The sequence below is a fragment of the Eleginops maclovinus genome, chromosome 17, assembly GCF_036324505.1.
Source record: "Eleginops maclovinus isolate JMC-PN-2008 ecotype Puerto Natales chromosome 17, JC_Emac_rtc_rv5, whole genome shotgun sequence".
Taxonomy (NCBI): Eukaryota; Metazoa; Chordata; class Actinopteri; order Perciformes; family Eleginopidae; genus Eleginops; species Eleginops maclovinus.
In genome coordinates, this window is record NC_086365.1 from 13138369 (window position 1) to 13164200 (window position 25832).

The 25832-nt window shown below is 42.1% G+C and overlaps 1 protein-coding gene across 1 annotated transcript; it reads left to right on the forward strand.

Annotated features, from left to right (window-relative positions):
- The first annotated feature begins 1292 nt into the window (after positions 1-1292).
- Positions 1293-22774, forward strand: mdfic (MyoD family inhibitor domain containing). The gene is made up of 5 exons (XM_063906082.1): positions 1293-1545; positions 1791-1972; positions 3891-4001; positions 15656-15997; positions 20484-22774. Exons 2-5 carry the CDS (start codon positions 1879-1881, stop codon positions 20732-20734), a joined length of 798 nt encoding a protein of 265 aa, XP_063762152.1. The 5' UTR covers positions 1293-1545; positions 1791-1878; the 3' UTR covers positions 20735-22774.
- The last annotated feature ends 3058 nt before the right edge of the window (positions 22775-25832 follow it).

Consider the following 25832-nt stretch of genomic DNA (forward strand, 5'->3'; position numbering starts at 1 on the left):
CAGCAATATCCAATAAAATAGATCCAATAGACGTACTGTATTTAGGATATGGAAGGGGTAGAGCTGCTTAAAAAGCTCTGTCAACACAAACACATATAAAGTAGATGAAAATAAACAGTTTCAAACCATTAAACCATCTTTTAAACTGGGGTATCAGTTGTCAGGTTAAACAGAAATAATGTTGATATTCTCTGTAGCGAGCTTGTGATATGTCTCACTCGTTCGGTCATGATGTTTATAATTCATTCTAATAAAATGTCATAAAGTATCCAACTGATAAAACAATATAACGTGTCTTTATTGAGCGTTTTAAAGAGGGCTATTAAATCATATTAAAAGTTTTAAATTAATCATGTGCCGGCAATAAAAGCCTGAAGAAACACACACATTTCCACTGAATTACATTTTGCTTAACTTTTAATGGTTTTGATCTGATGTCATTGTCTTTATACATCACTAATATCAATTTACCTTGAAAAGTGGGTTTCTAAATGGTCTTGCATAAGTATATTTAATTATTGTTTGAGTTTTACTTACTTAGTTTTACATAATTTTCCTGTATCGCTGGCCTTGTGCTGCTGAAATAAGCAGATCAGATTCCCCAATAGGAATCAATCAAACCATGTTCATAAGCATTGAACAACATATTTTCCCCAAAATGGAAGTATTTAGATTAAAGTCACGTGACATGGTTAATTAGTCACTTTAGGCAACCAAAGCCAACTGAGACTTTATATTTTATTTGAAATATTAGATTTTTTTGTTTTGTTTTCTCACCTTTTTTTTGTTTTACCTGTACGTGAACATAATGTATGATGTCCATATATTTTCTTGAGATTAAAAAGAACAACAACTACATGCTGTATTCACGTATGGAAGAGTATAAGGGGCACTTTTTTTTAATGAGATCATCATTTTATTTTAATTCAGAATTCTAACTCTAAAATTTTCAACCAAAAAGAAAATCACTTTTGACCCTAATCGACTTCCGTACAAAATATATTTAAAACGTAGGGAAAAAATAGATTTATAGATAACTTAAAAAATATATACCTACAATGAACATGTTTAGCCCCAAAGAAGGCTTCATTAAATGTAATATTTTGAAAGGTATGTGTTGAATTAGCATATTTCTATGTAGAAAACATACGAAAAGTTACATTTATGCATTAAAAAAAACTTTTTCCTAACTTTATTTGTTGGGAGACTTGTTGAGGGAGGGCTTTGTTCACTTCTCTGCCTCGAAGGGAGAGCAGAGAGGCTGAACTGCAGGAATCCGGATATGATGAAAATGTTTGAGACGCAACAATCAGAAAACTACCGCCACTGCACGTCGAAAGCGTCGCGCGAGGAGTATTATTGTTAACATCTGGACAAAGTGGGACTGGGACACGCGCTCACTGCTAAAGTAACCGTTTAAAAAGTTTCTGGAAGCTTCTCTTTCACCCCCTTTTTTCGTCTTTTGCTCCCGGGAAAGAGTCGAAGGGAGGAAGGAAGGATGGGAATAAGTTACATTTGAAGCGAGGGAGTTGTCATGTTTGAAAGGTAAGTCATTCTTTATAAACAATATGTCCGCTTAAGCTATAAACAACACTTAGCTTGACGCTTTTCTAGATAAAGGAAAAGGGGAGTGTGGGAACTGCACATGGAGTCTTTCAGCAAGTTTATGTAAAACTCGAGAGAAGGGAAATTTCCACTAAGTTTTTACTGCAGCTCGACGTCACTGTTCTCGCTGTGTGAATAAGCAGACGGCTGTCTCAAGTTGACACGGTGTTGCTTTGTGTCTTCAGCTGATGATGAGACATTGCTTTGAGGGCTGAGGGAAGGGAGGAACTACTTCTTCTGCGGCTGTGTGTGTCCCAAAAACACGACTGTCTCATGTCCAAGGAGACTGTCCTTACTCCGGATGGGCCGGGAGGGCCAGGAAAGAGCCCTCAGCAAGAGACAAGTCCCCTGCTGTCAGCTTCACAAGGTAAGGACACACAGGACAGGCCCACACATCACTGTCAGGGGAAATACGTTTCTTTTAAGTGGGGTTAAGGGCTCCCAGGGGGCAACATAAAGGTCACAGAGTTCATTTAATAAGATGTAATTCAACTAATATTTCAATAAGTGGTAAGAAAAAGTGTTTCCCAAGGTGTAAATATGTCCAGCTGTGCATCAATGCACACCTATTAGCATATCTCTGCTCTCATTGGGCCTGTCACCCAATTTTTGTAAGTTAAAAAAAGTCTGTTCAGGCAATTTATGACTTGCAAACATTTCAGAATCTCTGCTCTATAATGCACTGCTCATGTGTACTTGGAGTTCTCTCTTGTGAATGTTACTGTAGTTTCACTTCCTGCTGCCAGTGCACTAGCTATAAATATGAGTGACATATTCCGTCAACAACCCATTTTGCCTGTAAGGCCAAACATGGTGGAAAAGTACATGTATATCATTTTGAGTGACCGCATTAACAGATTACTGGTGCATATGGAGCAGTTATAGGCCAGCTTGGGACAATATCAGCCTTGTCTTTTTAAATTATATTCATGTGATTTTAAGTACACATCAGTATCTGTGCTCCAGTGTTAAGCCTTGATAATGTTTTTGCTTTTTCCTCAATAAAGTCTGAAGAAACGCCCTGGTGACTATTAACAGCAACCACAGCCAATTATAGTTTTTAATTAACTTTCTAGTTGCCCCTAAGATTATCACATGTAAAATAAGCTTACCCCCACACCCCCTTTTTTCATTTTTCTTCAAACAAGCAATGAACCATTAACCATCCTATTTATACCAAGCATCATTATGGCACTGTCAAAAAATAGCAAAGTAGGACAAAGTAAGCAATCACTGGGGCTGGTGGATTGCGAATGGATTTTCGCTGGACCTTCAAAGGCGCTTGTAGTTAAGACTGGATTTCCCCTCTCTGGGGACTGTGGATGTACTGAGAATAGAGCAATTTATTTCTAACTGTGATCACTAAATACTGCGATGCATCACACAGTACTGCTGCTAACACAACTCTGCTACCATACATCAGCTCCGAGCTGAGATATGTGCCATATCTATCTAGGGCTGCTAGCCTGCGCCCATCCATTCCACTCCCCCACCCATCAATGCTTACAAACAGAGAGCGTTGAAGCATTGTAACAAATACTTCAACCTTTAGTAAACCAGATGGCTAGATTTTGCTGAATCATTCTTCCCCATTTCTTCATTTTTCGAATCACAAAAGCGACTCAAGAGGCGGTATGTTACTCAAAAACGTGCAAGCTATGAGAAAGCTTTGCCCAATGAGCAAGCGTCTGGCTCTTAACCAGTGAATAAAGTCATTGTGGAAGGTTTGCATCCTGAACAAAGCAGCAGTGTGCAGTGAGCAAAGCGTCAGCAAGTCTTGAAGTCAAAAAGCTAAAAGACGGGGCTTAGAGGGATGAGTGAAACTGTCTCTCGTGTTTTTTTGCACAGCTATCGGGCCTGCACTCTTTGCCCACATACTTTTTCCAATTTATATGAATGCAGCCTTTATGGCAGTAAAAAGAAGCTTGGCAGGTAGAGCGCACCCGGGAACAGAAGGAGAGAAAATGAGATCCAGAGCTCTGGCAAGGCCTTTACCTGAACCGCCCCACCATGTTGTGCAACCATTTGCCCGTGGCCTCTGCTTTTTTCTGGCAAAAAAAAGGGCTCTGTACCTCAGGCTTGTCCAGCTGTCTCTGACATTTTGTCCACTGTGGTTGACCCTGTAAAAGTGTACACTCCCATGGAGGAATGGCTGTAATGTACCTTCATTTCAAACAGTTGAATACCATTAAATGAAACAACCTTAGCCCTCTCTTTTTTTGCCTCATAATATTTAACTTTCCTTCTTTGTCCGTGTTTAACTGTAAGTGCGTGTGATCCCTTAGATGCTTGTGACAGTGAATCGTCAGGAAGAAAACCACCTCCGAGGAAACTGGACACTGAAGGACAAACTCACGTGACCGCGGAGAAGCCTAATCATGGCGAGCCTGTAAGAAGTAAGTTTTAACAACCTGGAATAGCCACGGGCGAACAGCTTGATATCTTGGTGTTACTTCTAACGATAACCAACAACGAGGCGTTTAATGGGGAGCGAGTGGAAACGATTAACATATTTTGCTTTTCATAGTCAGGTAGTTAAGCTTAACTGCTGTGGGTGTTTGCAATTAAACATTTAAATGATTCTAATTGAATCTTCCAACTGAAGTTGTCATGACGTTTGCACAGAGTCAGTTGGCCAACTTCATATTAGCGTCAGTGTTTCCAGTGAGAAAATCCAGATAGCACGTGAGTGATAGCATGCTCTCATTCTGCCATGATGAGCAAGACTTTATTTCCTCCAATTTTGCTTCTGCTTCCAAACCGCAGCCCTGTGTTTTGGAAGAAGGGAAATCCTGTTGGTGGTTCTGGCATTGACAGTTCTATTGCACTGATTGCGTCTTAGCCACAATGTTTTCCCCCCTCGTACCAAAACATTTACCTATTGAGGAAGAATTGTTCCAGCTGCTGCTCGAGGCTGTTTCTTCAGCGTCATACTAAGACAACATGGCAGCGGTATTTTGTTCCTACCTACTTTATTTATAATATCTCTGCTGGCTTTTGATTGTAAAATAACAGTTGTCTTCTTCCTGCATCTCATAATCAGATTTTATAACTTGGGAAAGTTCGGCAAGCTGTATTATAACTCTGAAATAATCACATTGTTCTATGCAAATATCCTGACACAAGGAGGTTTTACAAAACAATTATTTGGCATTGAACTGCTCGAGTTAACAGCAGGTCTAATTAAGTCCCGATGCACTCTTGCTCAGTTAAATGACTTGATACTGAGCTATGGATTGCAGGTTACAAAAAGAAACCGGCTAAAAGCTTTGTGTGTATTTTATTGTTCTTAAGAAGAGTGAGTTGTGTCAGCAAAGGCTAATAGCAGCTGATTGCTTCCATCCATTTAAGTGCCTTTCTATAATAAGGATTGTGTTTGCGTTTGACACAACACTTCTTTTGTTTCTAGGTTGTTAACTTTTCCAGGGCGCTTTTTTCCTGCCTTTTTTTGGAAGGCTTAATGACTTGCCAGTGGCTTGTTTACTGAATCGGCACAGAAAAGAGATTCAGTTGCAAAAGGGAAAAAGAGATTTTCTGTCAAGAGGTCTCTCTAGCTTGGCAGGTGTGTGGAGTATTGCACTTCTGGAGGGAGGCATGCTTTTCTTTCATCTCAGCAGATAAGCCCCTGTGACAACAGTTTTGCGTTGTAATTGATGTCACCTCTCTCCCCCCCCCCCTCCGCCACATCCACACATACTCTCTCCCATACGCACACACACAGTCTGTCTGTCTGTAAGGGAATTTAAGAGGAAGGCAGATATGCGACTTCTCTTTGAAAGAGTTAGAAGAACATAAATAGTCATGTCAAATACAGGCAAAACCCCCAAATGTGCGATCATCTTTGTTTCATGTACCTGTGTCTGACTGTTGAATCAAAACTGGGAGTTCTTTCATTTAGGGGGGCTCAAGTTAACCCATTTGTGTCATAGTCTCACTGTTGGTTGAGGTGACCAATCAGATTGCTCGCTTGCAGGAGTAATTGAGAGCCCTCTTCACAGCAGAAACAGGAAATCAATAAGAAATCATATGCCTGCCTACATCCTGGCCCCTCGCTGTTTTTTCCGCCCGTCCGATTGAGAGCTTGTGTACAGTATGTGGACGGCGACTTTTCACAACAAGAGGAAGCTTGTTGTTACGTTGTAATAACAGCACATATCCTATTTCAGTTATGATAACATTGTTTTGACAAGCTGTCTTTTTAACCGGGTCCCCTTAAAGGGGGAACGTAAACATGGCGGCGGTACTGTAAAACACTTCAGCAGGCATTTTCAGGGGAGTACATTAAACACTGCGGAACTGAACATAATGAATCATCCAGTGTGACCTGAGTAGCTGAAATGTTAATGAAGGGAGTATCATAAATCCACAAGAAGTTACAGTGCGGTGGTTACCAGCGTTGCCAACCACTGCGGCTTGTTAGACGAAAAAAGGAGTAAAATCCTGCCCTTCCTGTTAGGCCCCTTGTCAGTGAACGGTTCCTCTGAGGCTCTGCCATCCTGGGGGAGGAGGGAGAATCTTGTGGGGGAGACAGACATTCCTCAAGAGACCGTTCTGGGTTTTCAAGCAGCTGATATCTCCTGCAAACAGGGCCTTGGCTCTGCGGCTCCTGCCTCCAGAATAAATTGCCACCACCACCAAGCAGCACTTTTAGGAGTTTAATCGTCAAATTATTCAACGGATTGTCAAATACTTTCCTTTTTCTAAACGCTTCTGTAGTTGATAACCTTACCAGCTTCCTAAGAACAGGTCTGTTTTTTATCTAAGGTTGTCGTGAGAAAGGAAGGTCAAATAACATGACTCTCTTTTATTTATTTTTATAAAGGAAAGACATTAGTCTGGCCTTTGTGTGAATCCCTGATTGGACTCTTTAGTGGCACACTCTCAAGGTTATTACCTGGGTGCAGACTTGACCTTTTAGAAGTGAATTTGTGACCCCTAATAAATGCAGTAAAAGGGATTGTTTAACGGGGGAGTGTCACACACTTGCACCTCTCTTTGCCAGGAAAAGATTCCTTGACGGTGCAACAATTAAGATTTATACACAAAACGATAAAGTGTTATGATATTAGACAGTTGGCAGAGTAAGACTAAGATAAAACAAAGGGCAAGTGCCCCTTCATCATCATTTCCATTATCGCTGCTGAAATATAAGTATTGAATCAACATTCTCACACCGTCACACTTCGCCTCATGTATATTCCAAAGTTACTTTAAGACTTTTTAACCTCATGCCAGTTTTTCTTTTCCCAGAATGTTTTTTTTTCCAGCCATAGGAAGCGCATAGTGATTGTTGTTATTCAAGATTCATATCTTTATTGTAATCCTCAGAGCCCTGTCTGCAGAAATAATGTGTTTAAAGCATAGGCCTATTATAAACGGACCCGTAATTTTCAAGTGATTACCAACCAGTGGGTCATGGAATCAAAAACGGTATAAATAGGGTGAAATGCTAGTGTAGGGGTTGATTAAAATGGCCATTGTAATTCTACCTCTGTTGTAATTATTTTCTCATTGTCTTGGTGCAGATAGATTTCATATGGGACATTTCAAGTGTGTTAATTAGCATATTTTACCCGAAGTGCCCGAGCCTATTCACTGTTAATTTTTTTTTTTAAGATATTCAAAATACTTGAGCCAAATGATTAGATATGCATACCTCAATTCATGCTTGCGGTCTTTTAAGTACTTCTGTAAGATACCATGCAACATGTATGGACTTTAATTGTGGAGGAAGGCTGTGTTTTCTTATTCTTTTTTGCAAGGAATTTGGAATAGTTATCTTTCCAAATCCTGTTAAGACCAATTGACCTTTGCGTCTAACTGTTTTTTTCTGTGCAGCACTGAGCATCTGCTGTGGCGGAACACATATTCAGATATTTTACATGAAAGTAGGAAGCAATAGCACAGTATAACACTCCTCAGAAACAGTCACTAATAGAAAAGTCCCGCATCTAAAGGTGTAGACACACATTTTGGATGCAGCAATTTTCTGTTGTCCTTAGTAGAAGTGGTGCAGCTTTAAACTTTTGTTCTGTTAAGGCAAGGAAACGCATGAATATTATATTGATATGATTCTATTAAGGTTGTAATGATGCAAACAGAGCTTTGTTTTTGTTGGTTAAATGCTCATTATAAAAATGTTAAATGGACTTTTCTGACTCTTCTAGCTGTTCTGTTATTTTACATTGTCTAAATCACCAATTGTTCCTTCAATATCATCGCAATATCGATAAAAAATATCATGATTTTGAAATTTCTCCGTATCAACCAGCGTACTTTGTTTTAGAGCTGCACGATTTGACAAAATAGCAATCATTTTGACTGATACTGCAATTGCAAAAGGATTCACAATATTGGAGGGATTGATCATTGTTCTTAATTCTCATCATTGAAAAATACATATAACGATCATTGTGTGTCATTTGTATTTATTTTAAGAGGATCTGTACCAAACACATTTGTTTTATGGCTGTAGAATACAAATTTGGATTCCAGGACATCTCCACAGCTTCAAAATACTTCATTTAAAACTGTATACAAACACATATTTGGCCTTTAACAAATATTGTCTCCCTGCGATTTGAATGTTGCACTGTGCCATATTGTCTTTTAAATAACATTTAGATGAATTGTGAAGCCGGTCTTTCTACATTGATGAGATGAATCTCTTATAATGCATCACATTGTGTGATTCAGTTAAATACACACGTGTCACTAGCCACTCACAGAGAGGCTGAGAGTCAGTCAGTTCAAATGAGAGCAGCGCAGAGGGGATTACTTGGCCTCTAACAGGGGTTTGGCTCCAACATTAAGGTTAAAACCCTTTTCTATTACTGAAATCTCTGCTGATGTTGCCCCCGCAGCCCCGACCCCCTCGAGCTTCCAGCTCCTTGCCCCCTTCGTGTTTGCAGGTTCAGTGCCTCTCTGCTAGGTCATTCTGTCAGGCCCCCCTGATCAGCGGTGGGTGACCAGGGACCGGGGGTTGGCTCCCGTCCAGACTCGCAGACAGCCGCTACCTACACAGGCCCTGGCTGCGGCGACACCCCCCCCACACCCCTCCTCTCTTTCAGGCTAGAGCTAAAATCGATACAGGCGTCTCCGTGTTTAAAAAGCCACTCAGAGGCAGACGAGCACCTCTGTCCCGGAGGCTGATCTCTCAGCTTAAGGCCCTGATTGGCATCCCGAAGATGCGAGGCGCTGACCCACAGCTGTCCCATTAGCAGAGGGTTAATGCTGAGATTGATACTGAGCAAATAAAGGAACTCGGTGTGGGGGTATTTTGATAGACTGTCTATCCCCTCTCTGACCTGGAGACAGACCTCAGTTGTTTTTTGGCTTTAGGGAGTGGTACTGTCAGATCTGTGACTCAACGATGCTGCTTTGGTGGATCTGTCGCAGATGCACACTGTATTTATCCAGAGTGTGTGGCAGCCTCTCTGTCTGCATGTGTGTGTGTTTGTGTACAAGTGTGAGAGTGCGCATGTGTAAGCCTGCGCGCCTGCCGTTGAATTTCAAACAAGTGAGTTTCCTGTGGAACTTCTACTTCAGCGAGGAGATTTTGAAGCTTGTGGAATATTTGAGTCATCGATGTAACTGAAACTGAAAACACCCCCATTCCCCTCTTTCCCCCCCCCGTCTTCCCTCCCGTTTGCTCCTGCTCTGTTGCTCCGTTTTTGTTTTGAGTCGTCGGCGAGGAGAGGGTGGAGCACGTTTTTTGGGAGTATGGAGCCTGGCAGCTCCCTCAGGCCTGCTCTGAGTCACGTCATAATTGATCTTTCTAGAAATTGTGGTAGCTAGCCGTGTAAAGCCTAAATCCGTGCAAGATGTGCAGCTTTTTACAGATACTGCACTCATGCATTCGGCTGACTTTATACTTCACTCTTTCTCTCTTCTCGGATGGCAAGAAACAGATGAGGGAGAATAAAAGGCGTTTGACAAAGCTTAATGCTGAAACAGGCTCGTACAAATTCGGAAATGAGGAAAGAAAGAGAATAAGGCACCATTTAGTGTCTCCCAGCAGCCAGGTAGGAAGGCTTTGAACGCTCCTTAATGCGCTCTGCTACATTAGTAGCACTCAAATTAGCACCGTGCCAAATTCCACACAACAGCGAAGAGACCGGAGACTTCTGTGGTCGCAGCTCGGGGGTGTGGGGCCGGGCCCTGTGTGAATGACTTCCCCTCGACGTGATTCATGTAAGAGAAAATGGCATCTCATTGGGCCGTTCAATGATTTAGATAGCAGTCGGACATATTAATCTGGGAAAATGTTCCGTTTTGAAATCAAAGGATAATTGATGACCCCCTTCCCGGCACACACACACTTGCACACACACCTTATGCACGACTACGCTGAGAGTTTCATGTCATCGAATCAAGCTCTTGTCTTTCAAGTTGCCTTTGCTACTGTAAAATGTAATTAAGCAGAACAAGGTCCGAGGGGGTTATTTTTTCCACTCAATCAGCAGCAAAATGTGAAATTAGTAAATCCCTGACGCCCTGCTTCTCTCTTTGTTGAGTGGAGGCGGTGGCAGTGCTGGTAAAAGGGTGGGGGGGTGGATATTATTAAGCTCTGTCTTCACGTGTCACTTCCCGTTCAGCAGGTTGGTGGAGCCAAATTTGAATGACTGTCACAGAGAATTAAAACAGGGCCGGAAAATAAGTGTGTCACCACTGTAAACGAGCTGAGCAATATTGACTGATTGCTGTGGAATGGGATGGGGGAAAAAACCGGACTGAAATGCGATGTTTCCCGCTTAAATGAGATGCAACACTGTGATCAGCCGTGACAGGTGAAGACAGCTAATAGAGTTCTGTCGCAGGTTACACACCCACACACACACGCAGAGCTTGTCACTTTGGCTGATGAGGATCCAATATCAGAGCAGGTAATTTAGATATCCTCAGCAGTCATCATCATCCGTGCCATCCCTCCTCATTTTATCTTGGATAAATACAAAACATGGTGTGTTTGAACTGACAGCGCCAGGGTTGCAGTGTGATGTCCAGAGCTTTTTTATATCTGTTGAAACAAGTGACATTTCTGTTAGCCCGCGTCAGGCCGCCCTCCATTCTGTCAACGGATCAGACTGGAGTTTTTCACATCCTTGGTTTTCTAATCGAACGCCAGTTCTTGGTCAGTTGACATCGCCAATTTGCTCTAATTTCACACTGCTGATATCTGCATTATATGGATGCTGATCACAGTTTGTGGTTTTTGTTGTTTTGGGACACTTGAATGATTATCCTGTTCCTTCCGATGCGTCCTTTTTCTAGACAATAAAGGAAGTCCTTGTCCCGGAGTTTGGAAGGTCAAACGGTAAACGAGGCTTTGATATGCCCAAGGAAAATTTCAATCAGAGCCCTTTGTAATAACATTCATTGTACTATTTTCCTCTCTCTCTCCCCCTGTCCCCCTCACTCTCTCCGCACTATAATTCCCCTGGTTTTGCGTCTATAAATATGGACAGGGAAGATGTATAATTTCTAATGAGAAAATATATCCCTTTGGATTGAAAGGCAGGGGCTGTTCCGCACGCTGCTGTTTGTTAGGAGGAGAGATGATACCTCAGGCTGTTTTGGCAGAGAGAGGAGGGGGGAGTAGTGGTGGTGCTGGTGGTAAGAGGAGTCTGGCTAGGTCATTGCACATTTACAAATTAGCATTTCAATCATGCAGGTACATGGCCAGCCGAGCAGAAAATATACATGTTTTTCTAATACAAGGCACAAAAGATAAACAAAACACTAGCCGTGTTAGTAGAATTAGCATTTCAGAGCTAACTGTCAGTGTGTCCTGCATGCTAACTGTCAGTGTGTCCTGCATGCTGCCCAGCGTTGTTTTGTACTCATCACTAAATATAAAGGTGCCTCCTCATCGACTTTCATATTCTATTCAGTGTTAACTCCCAAACTTGTAGAAGTATGTAATAACGGCTATTAGGAGATAAACACAAGGTCTGGATGGTGGTGTTTATTTGGCTGACATGATGTGACATTTGAATAACTGTATGCTCTGTCTATGATGGGCATTCTAATAAGCCTCTGCAAACACCTCTCCTCTGTTCTCCCTCTTCCTCTCTGTCTCGGGGGCGTTAATATTAAAAAGGAGTGAGCTTTAGAAACAGAGCTTGTGCGGTTGTTCAATCCGCTGCCTGCCTTACCTGCGACTCGCAGCAGAGCCGTGTGCAAATGAGAATCTCCACACTGCCCTGTTTGACCTCTGTGTTATATTTTCATGTTCTCCTCTATTTTAGAATTCTTGTTTATACAGCTGTGTTTCAGTTGACATGCGTGTATGCATATTCCTCCCTGGTAGATCTGTGTGTGTACATGTGTGTGAGATCTAGCAGGCTTCTGACATTCTGTACATATATGAACTGCTCCTCTTTTCTACTGTCTTTTGGGTACAATTTCCAGCTCCCTCCTGTAGGACCTATTTTTTGTGACAAAAGCGGAGGTGTTTATATACTCAGTTTTACATACAGAGCGCACGGCTCCGGCGCTCTCCAGGCACTCCGGTACTCGGTCCCTGTGTGGCGCAGCCACTGAAGACTCAGTGACAAATGGCAATTATATTTGTGTGTTCTTCATGAATCCATCAAACACTGGCCTTTTAAAAATGCTCCCCAGATATTTGAGGCTGTCAGCTAGTAGTAGCTGGGACCAAATTGGGATGCTGCTTAGACAGTCAAGAAGCACTCACCCCCTAGTTTCCCCTGTGATGTGTGTGACAGCGTGTGTAGGGGGATTCCATGTTTTATTCAACTACAAATGTACACTCTCAACAGTTGTTGATGTGCTCGAAATAGGGCGGTTACAAGTCCAATTTGAAGTGTGTGTGTGCGCATATGTGTGTCCATCTCTTTCTCCCAAACATGCTGTTTTAATGCAACCTGTCAGGTTGTGTGTTTTCAGTTATCTCAGGACACACACCCTTCCCTCAAAACCTTGAAACCGCACAGTTCGAGGATTTAAAAAAACAAACTTGCTGGGAGTTTTTCATATCAAATGTTGATGCCTTTTTTTTCCCTGCAGGTTTTATAAAGTATCAACAATGCAGTTAAGTATCATTTCTAAAAATATATTATCATTAAATTACAAACTCAAATCTAGTTAAAATCCACATTCATTATATTTATATTTATGCACCAACCATCCAGCGCAGCACACACCCAACAGGGCCGACTGTATTTCTGCTTTCTCTCATTACGTCTTCATTTGTCTCACGGTGACTGTACAAGTCTGTCATTGCCATCTTCTGACAGGATCACCATTATCATGATCAATGCTTATGAATATTACTCCATCGTGTCCATTCATCTCCGTCACCGTGTTCCTCAGGATAAAAATAAAGAGACAGTGTAAAGCCTCTCCAGGAACCTGCCACTGAGGCACACTTGTCTGCCCAACTCGAACCACTTTTTTAGGACTTCAGAAACCTGAGCCGCCGCTTACATATGTGGTGGTTTCTTAATAACTATTTATACTTTGTTAAATTGAAAGCTTGACATCTTCAAATGGAAAGGTAATTATGCCTCCCAGTCTACTTTGGCCTTTTTGTGCTTGAACATGTGTTTATGTATGCTAGTTCGTTTAACCTCAATGTGACAGAGGAGTGTGTTTTCATGCAAGATGATATGGGTGATTAATTTAGGAAACCGACATCTAGATGGGAGTTTTGCTGCGTTGTATTGACTTAAAAAGACTCTAAAAACAGGTGAATTATCATTACGGTGCGGTGTTGGCTGCGAGTTTTGCTATTTTTGTCTTTGCAAATGAGTTTTGACAAGTTAATCATTAGATATAGAGAGTATTCCTTAAATGTAAAACATACATTTGCAGATTTTTGTCTAACCTAGTTCAAGTGGAAGTAAGTTCGGGGAAAAAAAACTGATTTTTCCTGACGTTACAGATCAGTAAGACATCCCTGTGAAGCGATACCACATCGACAAGTAAAATAATCAATTTGAAAGAAAACATCTTGGAGAGCCTAAAATCTTCCCTGGCCGACCCAAGTAGCGCCCATAGTGTTGATATGTAGATAACCCTACCACTGTGTGTGTGACTAGCCTCCCTTATGATAATTGTTTGCCAAGCATTAAAACAAAAGACTGGCGAAAAAAAAAAACATGTCAAGTTTCAGCTGCCAGCGGTAGAAGGGAAGAACAACAACAGATGTAGCGTTCTCCGGGTCTCCTTGTTAGCAAGCTTTCACTCTCTCCCCACATTATCATGGGCAGGCTGCGAGGCTTTTGTCTTTTGGAGGAGAAAATCCATCAACCTGGTCTTAAATCACTGCATAATGAATTCTATCGTGTGCTACCCAGTTGTCTAATTCAAATTGCATGCAATCCTGATCCCTAAAGTCTACATTTGTTTACGGAGGCAGCATGCAGAAGCCTGAATGAGGAGAAGGCAAAAAACCCACTGTGTGTATTTAATTGCTTTGTTTTACATCCACATTCACGTCCGGCCTCTCCCAGGGTGATGTGTTGTTAAAAAGCGCGAGGCCCAGATTCCCACACTCTCTCTTGTTAACTGTAATTGCACTTGTTGGTGAGCTGACGGAAGGAAAATTGAGATGGAAAAGAATGACCAGCATCGTATCAAGTTTCTGCTTTTGTCCACTTTGGAAAATGTGTTGTTTTTTGGACAGCTGCATTCCACAGCTGTTAGAAAAGGCAGCTCAAGACGGCATATATTTAATGTATACACAGAACGTATAGGGAACAAAAACTGAATAGAAGCACGGTTCACACAGCTAAAAAGAGATGAATTATTCACCAAGTCTGTAGTTAAGCGTGCACTGGTGGCGCGTGCACATGCTCAGCGACTCTGATGTGGAGGAAGGTAACGCAGGAGTAGGTCCCAGTAGAGCTGAATGTGCAGGTGTTCCCCTCAGTGAAATGCCACCTCCTTTACTCACTCACATCCTTCGCCTTCTTTCTTATCAGACAGGTCGCTGTCTCCTGACTTTCTGTGGCTGTCACACTCACACACACTTAGAAAGGCCATATCTCAGCGTTCAGAGGAAAGGAGATCATTACTGTTGCAGACAGCCGCTCTTTTTGTATATGCACAGTATCACAGGCTTTCTTTCTGTTTTTACTCCCTTTCCCTCGCTCACTGACTTAACTCGCCTGCTCCCTCAAATGCGTGTCTGCCTACAGCGCTGGCTTTTGTGAACCTGTCACATATACGCTTCCTATATCTCTGCGCTCCCTTCTGTCAGTCCGGGTTCAAGTGTTTGCCATGTGATCGATATGATCATGTTAGGAAACGGTGGCAAGATTTGCTGAGAGTGATTTAGCTGAGAGTGGTGCGTCTCTATTACCGTGTTCCCTTTGAACATCACAAGCCACAGCGACTTTATGTGTGAGGGGAAGGTGCCCACAAAGTTCTCTTCAGTTAAAATAAAGTTGCAGGGTTATCACGCCATCACCATAAGGGTAAAAGGAATCGTCTTGCATTAAAAAGACATTACAAGGTAAGTTATGAAAGTAAACCACTTGTTCTTTTTATATGCTCTTATTTAAGTATTGTCCTTCATATTCACGTCAAAAATATGAAAGGAAACGGGCAGATTTTTGTTCTTTTTCTTGCTGCAGAATTGGAAAAAATCACTAATTGGGATGTTGTTGAGTTTCGATAAGATTCCTAATACTGGAGTGATTGATCATTATCGTCATTATCATTGAAAAATATATTGAATTGATCATAATTAGATTTTTAAAAGGATCCGTACAGAAACACATGTTGTATAAAGTCTGTAAAATCTGATTTGTAGGCCTTGGATATCTCTGCTGCAACACAATGTGTTATTGAAAGTGTTATTTTAACCAATATTTTGTTAAAAGTTTCTATGAATTGTGAAGCCTGTTTATTTATTTTATCTTCTGACTGTCCTACATTAAGACCCTGAGCTTGCAGCTAAAAAAATGCAAGTAAGGTGAAATGCAATCACTTAACTTAAACCTGTTTTAAGTAGCTATGCTTAAACTACACACCTAAGTCTTTACTAATGAAATACATCTTCTTTCTCTTATGTTTTCAGCTCAACCCCGGTCTCAACCGGAGCCTGCCGAGGGAGATGCTCGCAAGGACCAAAATGGCTTTCACCACAACAGCACTGGCACGCCCACGTTGAGCAACGGCCTACACCCAGGGGCCGCACGCACATGCTCCTGCGGTGCCAACATCCCCACTGGTGCCACGGGTGGGTCTGGCCCCGGCACGAGAGAGGCGCCGACCACGGAGCAACCCAGGAAGCAGCCGTCGACGCCGGTGTCGCAGAGGATGCAGAGGAAACTGAGGTCCAGCCTGTCGGTGAACAGCGACAGCAGCCGGCGCAGTAAAGGCAGCTCCACGGGCTCACAGAAACCTCCTTTACCCGAGGGTGAGTATCAGCACACTGGGTGGTCATGACAGTGACTAAGAGAGTACACCAACACAGAACTAACTTCTCTAATGCTTGTTTGTTCGCATGCTTCTCTTTTTGCATCCCATCCTCTGTTGGTCATTCATTCATTTCATGGGGCTCAAGAATGGAGGTCAGCTGGTGTCATTTTTAAAGGATTTGCATTGTGTATGAAAAGGCATGTCCAGTTTATCGTAACAGACAGACCTCCTGATACATATGTCTTAAAAAATTAAATATATATTGTTATACATTTTCTAAAATGAAAAAGAAAACAGCAGCCATTATTCCATGTCACAAAAAAGCATAAATTGGTTTATTTAAGTAGGAAAAAAGTCAATAATGGGAGTAATTAATCAAAACATAAAGAGACAGAAATGCTGCTCCCAGTGCTAAAATAATATATAGGATATACGTTCAACCATCACCTTTAAAAAGTATTTCTCTTTATTCCTCCCCGCTGTAATAATACCCATATTGATAATAAATTCTTCCCTTCTTTCACCTTTTATTAATGGGAGTGCATGACCCCTGAAATCTATCACTCCCGCCAAGCAAATGACATCTTCCCCCGCTGCTGTGGCTTTTATTTTCCTGAACAACAAGTCAGAGAGTGCGTGTGTGATGCGGGGAGGCCGTCACTTTGTCAGGTGCTAGGCCGAGGTGAGTCCGGTAATGAAGGCGGGCGGCTGGTCCTTTTCCATCGGGGAGATAGGTGTGACCGTATAACGAGGCCTGAATGCACGGGGTGCCTATTAAAAGTCGTGACCAGCCTTCTTCGGGCCCCTCACGGCCCTTCACACCTCTCTGGGCCCTTTCTGGCTCTCCATACATCCCGTCAGCACCACCCCGGCCCTCATTATCGTCGCATCCCTCCTCCAACTATTGGGCTCGGTGGCTGTGCGTGTGTGGACATCCTTCTGTGTTCTGTGGCAGGGACAATTCTCTAGCTGTTCATGTAACTCGAGGCCTTTGCTGTTTGCTCTTTTCCTGTGGACTTTAACTCCAAGGTGAAGATGGGAAAATAATGTTTCTCAAAGATTACTAATGGTCAGGTTTCAGATATGAGGGATAAAAGTGGGCTGTCAGATCTTTATTTGATGATGCTTGCCTTGAAATATGCATCAGAACGTGAAAAATAAGAAAGCGTGCACACACACACACACACACACACACACACACACACACACACACACACACACACACACACACACACACACACACACACACACACACACACACACAAACGCCTCGCAAGTAAAAATGGGATGCATCCACCATAGATATTCCAGACACGTCATGTTTTCAACATCTTAATTGGTAAAGAACAGCAGAGAGGGTGCAACAAAATAGAGAATACAACAACAGCAGCTTAACAAGTCGGTCTCATTATGGCTTTAGTGTTGCTTATTTGCAGACGCGAGAGCTCTCAGAATCAATATGTTCGCTCTCAACTATTTATTTCCCCCCGGAAAACAGCCAAGCTGTGGTGTTTGAATGTTTACACGGATTAACATAATCTGTTTGCCTGTGAAATTAGCCTCCTAAACAGCCCCCTGAACATAGGAAATAAAAGGCGTAAGCTAGCAGGAGCTAGCTCTGGGGATTCTGTGTTTCTTGGCATGTGCCACTGGCATCGTAGCCGATCTGTGATAACCGCACGGCTTCTGAGGAGGCATTCTCCACGCTGCTTTTGTTCAGCAGGGGGTGTTGTCTTTACTCTTGTCATCCAGTTTGTGTTTTTCTGTTAATTGTGTGTAATCAGCTGAGGTCTCCAAGCTGCTTTAGCCTCATTTAGAGATTTAAGTCGATGCCTCGAGCGTAGTCTTTGCCGATTAGCTACAAACCTTGATGCGTTGTGTGTATTGTGTAAGTCCTCAGTCATGTATTATAAACACGCCTGCTTTAAAGTGCATGTGGTGGACCTTCACCATCCAGCCCACGTCCTCTGCCCTCTTTACCCACCTCTGCATTTCCATGGCCACCAAGGCCTGGTCTGAGCAACCTCTCTCCCCCCTGTCTCCTTCTCTTTGTGAGTGGGAATGTTTTGCACAGCTTGCCGCTCTGAGGCCCATCCAGCTTGTTTTGTGTCATGCCGCTCCCTCTTTTTTGATGTTAGCTTTCCAGATGTCTCAAAGTATTTCCTCAGAGGCGCCGGACGCTGTTTTCGGCCCCTGCAAACTCTGGGATTCATCGGTGCTCACTGACATTAAACAGCAGCCGTGTCAGTGTGCACTGCTCTGTCTGTCTGTTGGTTGGTTTCACTCTGTGTCTCTGTCTGTCTCTCTCTGTTTTCCTGGAGATGTGCCTCTCGTCCAGCTCTCTTGTGTACAGTGTACGACCCCCCCTCCCTTCTTTCTCCCTCCTTTTTTACTGGCTTCTCTAAGATCCAGACTAATCGCTGGTGTTGAATTATACATCCAAGTGAATAGCTGAGATGGCCGGCCGCTGCTTAATGCCTATGTGTTTATACCCCATTCACACTCTGCTGTTACATTCTGAGCGCGGGCACGGCTATACCCTCTGGGTCCTTCAACATTTGTTTGGCTGAACTTTGAGGTTTTGTGCATGGAGCTTTGACCGGGCGGCGTTTATTGTTTTCATTTTGTAGCGCTCACATGGCAGTACACTTCAACCATTGCCTGTACGGGTTTCGTAACACCAGCATGAAATAAATGGAACCGCAATTTAGCGCTCGTCCAAACAAGATGTTCCGAAATCCTCCTCATGCATCTACCACCTACCTCTGCCAGTGCTATGGCCTCAGATAAGGATAATAAGATGCATTCAAACTTCAGGCACCCTCACACATATTCACACACTTGCTCGTTTCATGTTCCCTTCTCTATCTTGTTTGTATCACAGTCATCTTCTGGTCAGCCCTGAGCACTGCAAAAAAATAGGAGGAAAAAAAAAAAAATCCCCTCTACTTTGATTAATCAAACATGAGCATCCAGCGGTCCTCAGCTTGCCTTCCCATGCCGTCCTCCACACTCTCCGCCTTTCGCTCTCCCTCCAACCCAATCAGTAACAGCTCCTTCTGACAGCTCGAGATGGGCTGATGAAAGTTATGCAAATGCGCCCTGTTTGTAATGCTATTTTTCTGCATCCATCCACATCATGTCTCTTTAACACTCCAGAGCAGTGGCGCTGCTCAGGCCTCGGTTCAAAAAGGAGACAGCTGCAAGGAGTTTATGCCAGGCGCACTTAGCGAAAGATATTAAGTTTGATATAGTGCCTTAGCGCAGAATCTGAATACTTTATTCATTCTGGTGGAAGTTGGGTTTCATGACTGTTGCTCCATTTTTAGAAATAAAATAAAAGATCAAACTATTTTTTGAAAGAATAATTTTCAATAAAAATAAAGTTAAAATATTAAATAAAATGGAATAAAAATATTTAAAATATATATTATATATTACAATATATATGTACTTTACAAAATACACATTATGAAGAATCCGTGTTCACTATTTAATATACCCTGTGTCTTTTTGGCTTTATTGTATCATCCATTTCACTTTAAAGCATATTTCTATCTTAAAAGCACAACTAGAAAAAGGTGTCTGATCCGATGAAATGATTTCATTTATTTAAGAAGGGACTATGCACATTAATAACATAAGCACTGGAGGCCGCCATGTAAACGTGACAGATTTAGCCATAGGTTGATAGCATTAAAAGAAAACCTACAATAGAACACAAGGACAGAAAAACTAAAGTGCAGAAAGGATCGATAAAAGTTTAGAAGACAAATTAAATCCTGCGTTTCTTCTAATGACATTTTCTGACTCGTGTTGGAAGTAAACTCTTGTTCTCTGCATCCTGCTCTCCCTGCATGGCATCACTAACACATTGTGTGTGTGTGGAAATAAAAGATGTCATTTGTTCTATTTCATTACCAATTCAGCACGGGCGCATTTTAATGAAACTAATTCCGCCATTGAGAAACAGATTTGTGATGGTTAATGGGTATATTGGTAATTTAAAGGGGAACTCTTTATTGCGGTGCTGCAACCATCTGAAAGTTGCCACCAGCTATTTGGTGGCGGTGTGCGACGAGGTTAAATGTTAATCAGAGGTGTGAGCATCGGCGGCATTAATCCACCTATTTACCGGGAGACACTGTTGGACTTTTTCTAATCATCTGTGTGTGATCAACCTGGCAGTTTGCATGATAATGCCACAATTATTTAGCAGTCCGTTAATCAAAACGGCAGGAGAGGAATTCATTTCCTTGAATATTTCTTATTTTCTTCATCCTCCTGGCAAGTTAGCCGTTTACCGACTCTGTTCCACCTGCCAAGCATGCGAATCCTCTTCCAATCGCTCTGCTCTGCGCTTGTTTCATTAACCGCTACTTATTTCAGTTTACATACTTTTTAATTTAGTATATTGTCTTTTTATGATGGGTTTATTTTATTGACGTGTTTATTTTGCTTCACCCCGTCTGGTTTTGACCCAGACTGCTGCGTCCACTGCATCTTGGCTTGCCTGTTCTGCGAGTTCCTGACTCTTTGCAACATGGTGGTGACGCAGGCCTCGTGCGGCGCCTGCACATCGGAGGCCTGCTGCTGCTGCTGCTGCGCCGACGACCTGGGCGACGACTGCAACTGCCCCTGCGACATGGACTGCGGCATCATGGACGCCTGCTGCGAGTCCTCAGATTGCCTGGAAATCTGTATGGAGTGCTGCGGCATCTGCTTCCCCACATAAGGGGGGGGGGGGGGGGCTGTGTCTCAGCGGGGGGCATAACTGGACCCTTGGTGGTGGAATGGAAGGAAACTGCTGCTGCTGTCACTTTGAATTCAGCAGCAGACAGAGGGAATGTGTGTGCGCGATAAATATGTTTGTGAACGTCCTTTTTTTATGTGAGTGTGGTATGGTGTGACTGAGTGAGCATGCTTTGAAAGATGTATTTTGACACTGGGCTTCTTCATCAAAACCAGCTCAGCGAGAGCCAGAAGTAACTCCAGATATATGAGCAATAGGCCTTCTGTGTGTTAAGTATTCTATCCTTTGCGTAAAAAGTATTATCAGAGTGCCTTAATGATTTCATTCAGGAATGCTGTCTCTTATCTTTTCAGTCGTTTTGATGAACAAAGTGTGCACAAACTAAACAACATGATTTATTTACTCAGATTTCATTTAAAATACATGTGTTGCTGTTAATTCCGCTCCAAAACTGAGGTGGCGGTCTTTGTGCTGTACAACACTGTAAAGGGTTTATGTGACAGCTCATACACTCAAACTGTAGTCTAGCAACACCGAATTTCATTTACAGTAATCTACTGTAGCACTGTAGAGCAACCAAAACTGGTGAAATATCAAAGGGTAATCAGGACAAATGCTACTTTTAAAATTAAAAATGTGCCTGTTTTACAATTTCTTTTACGTTTCTATTTCAAACATTTCTTTTAAAGAGGCCCTCTTATGCTCTTTGGGGTTTTCCCTTTCCTGTAGTGTGTTGTTGTGCGTGTAAACGGTCTTCAAAGGCTAAATTGGCTAGTGCTCAAACACATTGCACATGAAAGGCTAAGGGCCGAGATATCTCTTGAGTGGTTGACCAACACAACAGAGCTGGCCAGCTAACCAATCAGAGCAGACTGGGATCTGGTTTCAGACAGAGGGTGAAAAGAGGTGCTGCAGCACAGGCAGTATGAGAAACATAAAGAGCTTTTTGAACATTAAAGCATGGAGACATGTCCCAGTAGAGACCCAAAATACAAATATGAGCATAATATGGCCCCTTAATTGAAGTTGCCTTTTATTACATGAAAACATGCTGACAGTTTGTTTGCAAAATAATGCTGGAAGGTCAATGAAAACCTGTTTTACAAAAGAATCTCATCTCTCCTGATTTAGCAGCATTAAGCCTTGGATTTACTGGAAATACAGTCACATCTTTAATGAAAGTAAATGCTTGCGGCTGCTCGCTGCAACGTAAAGATAAACAATGTAACGTCAGCCAACCACGATTAGGCTTTGTCAGCTGCACATGGTACATGTATTTCCTCTGATGCTATTTTACATACATCCTGTGTGAGTGTGACTTGTTGAACTGCACTCGAGGGGTGTGATATGGAATTAAAAGATGGTGACCCTGGTTGCCATATAAGCGGCTTTCGGGTATCAAGCCCAAGTGACTCACAATACAAAAAAGGAATCATGGACTGTCACGTTGAAATGGTAAACTAATGCAGGGTAAAGGCAGTTTTCTTCTCCTTTTTTCTTCCTGTTGCTTGATTCTGTGTATCTGCAGATGAGTTAGTAGTGAATCACCAGTGGAGTCATTTTCTTGTCCTGCAGATCCGCTTTGATGTTGTTTAAGTGATCGTACTTAATGCTGGCCTTCATTAGCATCGCTTGCTTCAAGAAATGGCCCTTCCTAACGCCAACAGAGATAATGTGCTGTCATGTAGAGCTCGTATTAATGGCGCACTGTTATTGTGTTTAGGTATGGGATCGGCACGTCTGCAGCAGATAATGTGCAGAACCTCATTTTCATGTTTATGATTCACTCGCGTGTCAAGAAAACACTATAGATAATGTGAAGACTTCATCTAAAGAGAGGGAAATGTATACATGTAGCCACAGTAGTTGTCCTCTTATCCTTTACTGTTGTATATTATTTTTTCCTTCTGTACCTGTTTCACTTTTATTTCTCCACTTAGCTCCTGTTTCTTAGTTTTGTACATTATCTTCTTTCTCAAAGACAACAGTTTTTACAAAATAAAACATTTCCCAAAATTGAAATCTGTTTGTTTTGCACCCATTTAGTTTTTTGTCTTCCAGTTGTGTGAGAAACTCTTCCACTCCATCCACTCTGGTAATGCCCAGAGGCAAAATGTGAATATATATGGAGTTGTCCATATGTTGCCTCTGGACATAAATGTCTTATTGTACATTTTCCAAATCAAACTCTGATACAGATACTTGCAGATGTGTGCTTTTCATTTCTTAAGGTAATAGGATGTAGGAAGTGTACAGTTACATCTCAAAATAGTCCTTACGAATTATATCAAATAGAGCTCCAGCAATTTAGGAAACCAAATTCCAATCAACACTGCTAAACATTTGCGGTCCAGCTTCTCAGTTTTTGTGGGTTCAGAAAAGAGACATTTGAGTTCATCTCTTTGGGCTGCAGCTACTTTACTGACCAATTAGTTTAAGTCAAGATATCTTCATTAGATTGGTAGAACAACTGTTAGCTTCAGCCCCTTTATTGGATGGAACTTAAAGACCCTCCATCTTATCTGTCTTTTCTGTCTGTGTCTTCTGTTGGTTTTGTGTGTCAAATTGACGATACTGTCTCTAGTTCTGATCCGCTTATTATTGGTAAGGACATTGCAACTTTAATTTGATCATAATTTACCATATCCTTTCCTTGTGTGTTTTCTGAAATGTTGGTTGTGTTCCCTTGTCCCCTGCGCTCCTTCACAGCTCTGCTCCTGTCTTTATGAGAGAGTTAGCACTTACGTGACAACATGACCAACAACTCTCAACAAGTTCATCTGGAAGCAGGGACCTCCTGCCAGCTGCAACAGCAGTCTGACCTTCAGCCGACACCACCTCCTTTTAACCCCCCCAATTAACCTCCACGTCAGCCCCCCTGCTGGGAGGGCAGAAAGGGAAAGAGAGCCCCCTCCCCTTCTTTCGTTCTATCTTTATTTCCTTTTATCATTTTCTGCCTGGATACACCCTGGCCCTGGGAAATTACCATCTTGTTTCACTAATGCGTTGGGGAAAATATCACTGTCCAGGAAGTCTGTAATCACGCAGGACTTGTACTTTCTTTCGCTCACTTTCCTCCGTGTTCGCAGTGCAGGCGGAGGGTTGGATTTATTAAAAACTCCAGGTAGAGTGTGCAATGACCTTTTCACAAAGTCGTCCACCTTTCCACTCCTCTAATCAATCCCCCTCTGATCGCTCACTGTGTGCCGGATTGTAATGTCACAATTAGGACGGCTCCATTGTTTCTGTTTGCCGTCTGGGGAGAAATTTAGCACTTCTCTGATCTCAAGGTCATTTCTCTTACAATATTAAATAAATTAGAATGTGACGGTGGCCACCTCTTCTGATTCGCCACGCATTAATCCATCCATCCATCCATCCCATCCTTCTGCTCGATCGGGTTGGATACAACTTTCTGAAAATGAAAGTCCAATGCCCTCAACCATGAGAACAAATTGCTGCTTTTTCTTTTGCTTTATATGAAGAACAATAAAAAAGCAGACATTATCCAGGTTTTGTTCATTCATTCTCCTAAAAGTTGTATACTGATAGGATTATATCCATTTTCTAATTACATATAATATGACTAATTAGAAAGGACAAGAGGGGGTGGAAATGTGTGCCACTTGTCTTTATTCTCCATCTGTTTCTTTCGACATCAATGCTTGTTTTTCTCAGGAAATCTAACTGCATCCCCCCCTTCAAGTCCTCCGTCAATCCATAGGATCCATTAAAACCACCATTACCAGACAGCCAGCGTTGAGGTGATTAATTTTGATATATTTATAATATTGTGTCTCGAGTCATTAGGGATAATCATACAGATAACTGTCAGCGTTGGTGTGCGATGTTTTAATAGTGAGCACATCAGGAAATGACAAGCATTTTGGCATGTGACATAAAGGATTCAAAATATACACTGAAACATGGACTTACGTCCCCTATTATACTTTCCTTCAACAATATATTTAAGGTAGATATATATGTCTCTGAAGTGTTTGGCTCGAAATACCAAACACATCAAGCATCTCCGTTTCAGCCCTGTTCCAAAAGTGCTGATTCTGTAGCTTTAAATGCTAATGAGCTGCTGCTGGCCACGCCCCTCTGCGAGATGATTGGTTTAAAAAAACAAAACACACATGGTGCTCTAGGAGGAGATGCAAGTGAAAAGGTGGGCAGGCGTTACCTCGGTTGGTTATGGGCTAATGTTAAAAAAACAAAACCAACAACATTGTGACTTCACAAAGTAGCCCAAATCTGATTGGCTAATTTCCAGACAGGTTTCTGTATAAATGGATCAGGACAACTAGAGAGGGAATCTTTTTTTCTGAAACTTTCTGAGTGTTTTAACCCAGAGGAGAGACATTTATGAATAAAAGACATGGAAAAGTAGATTTTGCATAAAGTTGAAAGCAATAATATTAAGTTGAACTAAAAATAATTAGGCTCAACTTAACATCATTGCCTTTAACCGACTCAATACAGGGAAGTGAAATCTGTCAACGGTTCAGTTTTTTTCAGTTGAATTTATTTGTGAAAGTCAGCCTACTAAAGCAAGGCTCCTTTGCAATGTGTTTTTATTTTAAAACCACACAGCACAAGGACAAATTAATGCTCCCCCCCCCTCCTCCTCTTCCTCCACGTCCTCCTCCTCACTTGTGTCAAAGTTTGAAAAGACTTGACCTCGCTGTTTAGACTTGTGGCACTACATTAAAATAAGATGAGACGCTCCTTCAAAGGGCTGTGCAAGGGAAGGAGAGAGAGAAAAAAAAGAGGAGAGTTCAAGTAATGTCACTTTCAATTAATCTGCTCAGGTAGTGGCCCCATTAGCACTCTCACACAAGAGCCTGGTTTACAATGCAAATAGGGTCATTACCTGAGGACTCTAATTGACTTTGACAAGAGGCCGGAGAAGCCTGCCTTCTTCCGCCACATGGTATTTGTTTGCTTGTTATTTCTCCCGCACAAATTATTGATGTGGTTGAAAAATCCATCACAATTGCATTAGCAGTGGCAGCGCTTTAGCAGGAAGTGCGGATAGTCTTTTACTTTGAGTGTTTTTCTGCATTTCAACACTCAG

What these genes read in the sequence shown, in the direction of transcription:
- mdfic (XM_063906082.1), top strand. Translation starts at nt 1,879, where the DNA reads ATGTCCAAGGAGACTGTCCTTACTCCGGATGGGCCGGGAGGGCCAGGA. An exon ending in CCTGCTGTCAGCTTCACAAG is followed by an intron (nt 1,973 to 3,890) that starts GTAAGGACACAC and finishes GTGATCCCTTAG; the next exon opens with ATGCTTGTGACAGTGAATCG. An exon ending in TCATGGCGAGCCTGTAAGAA is followed by an intron (nt 4,002 to 15,655) that starts GTAAGTTTTAAC and finishes TTATGTTTTCAG; the next exon opens with CTCAACCCCGGTCTCAACCG.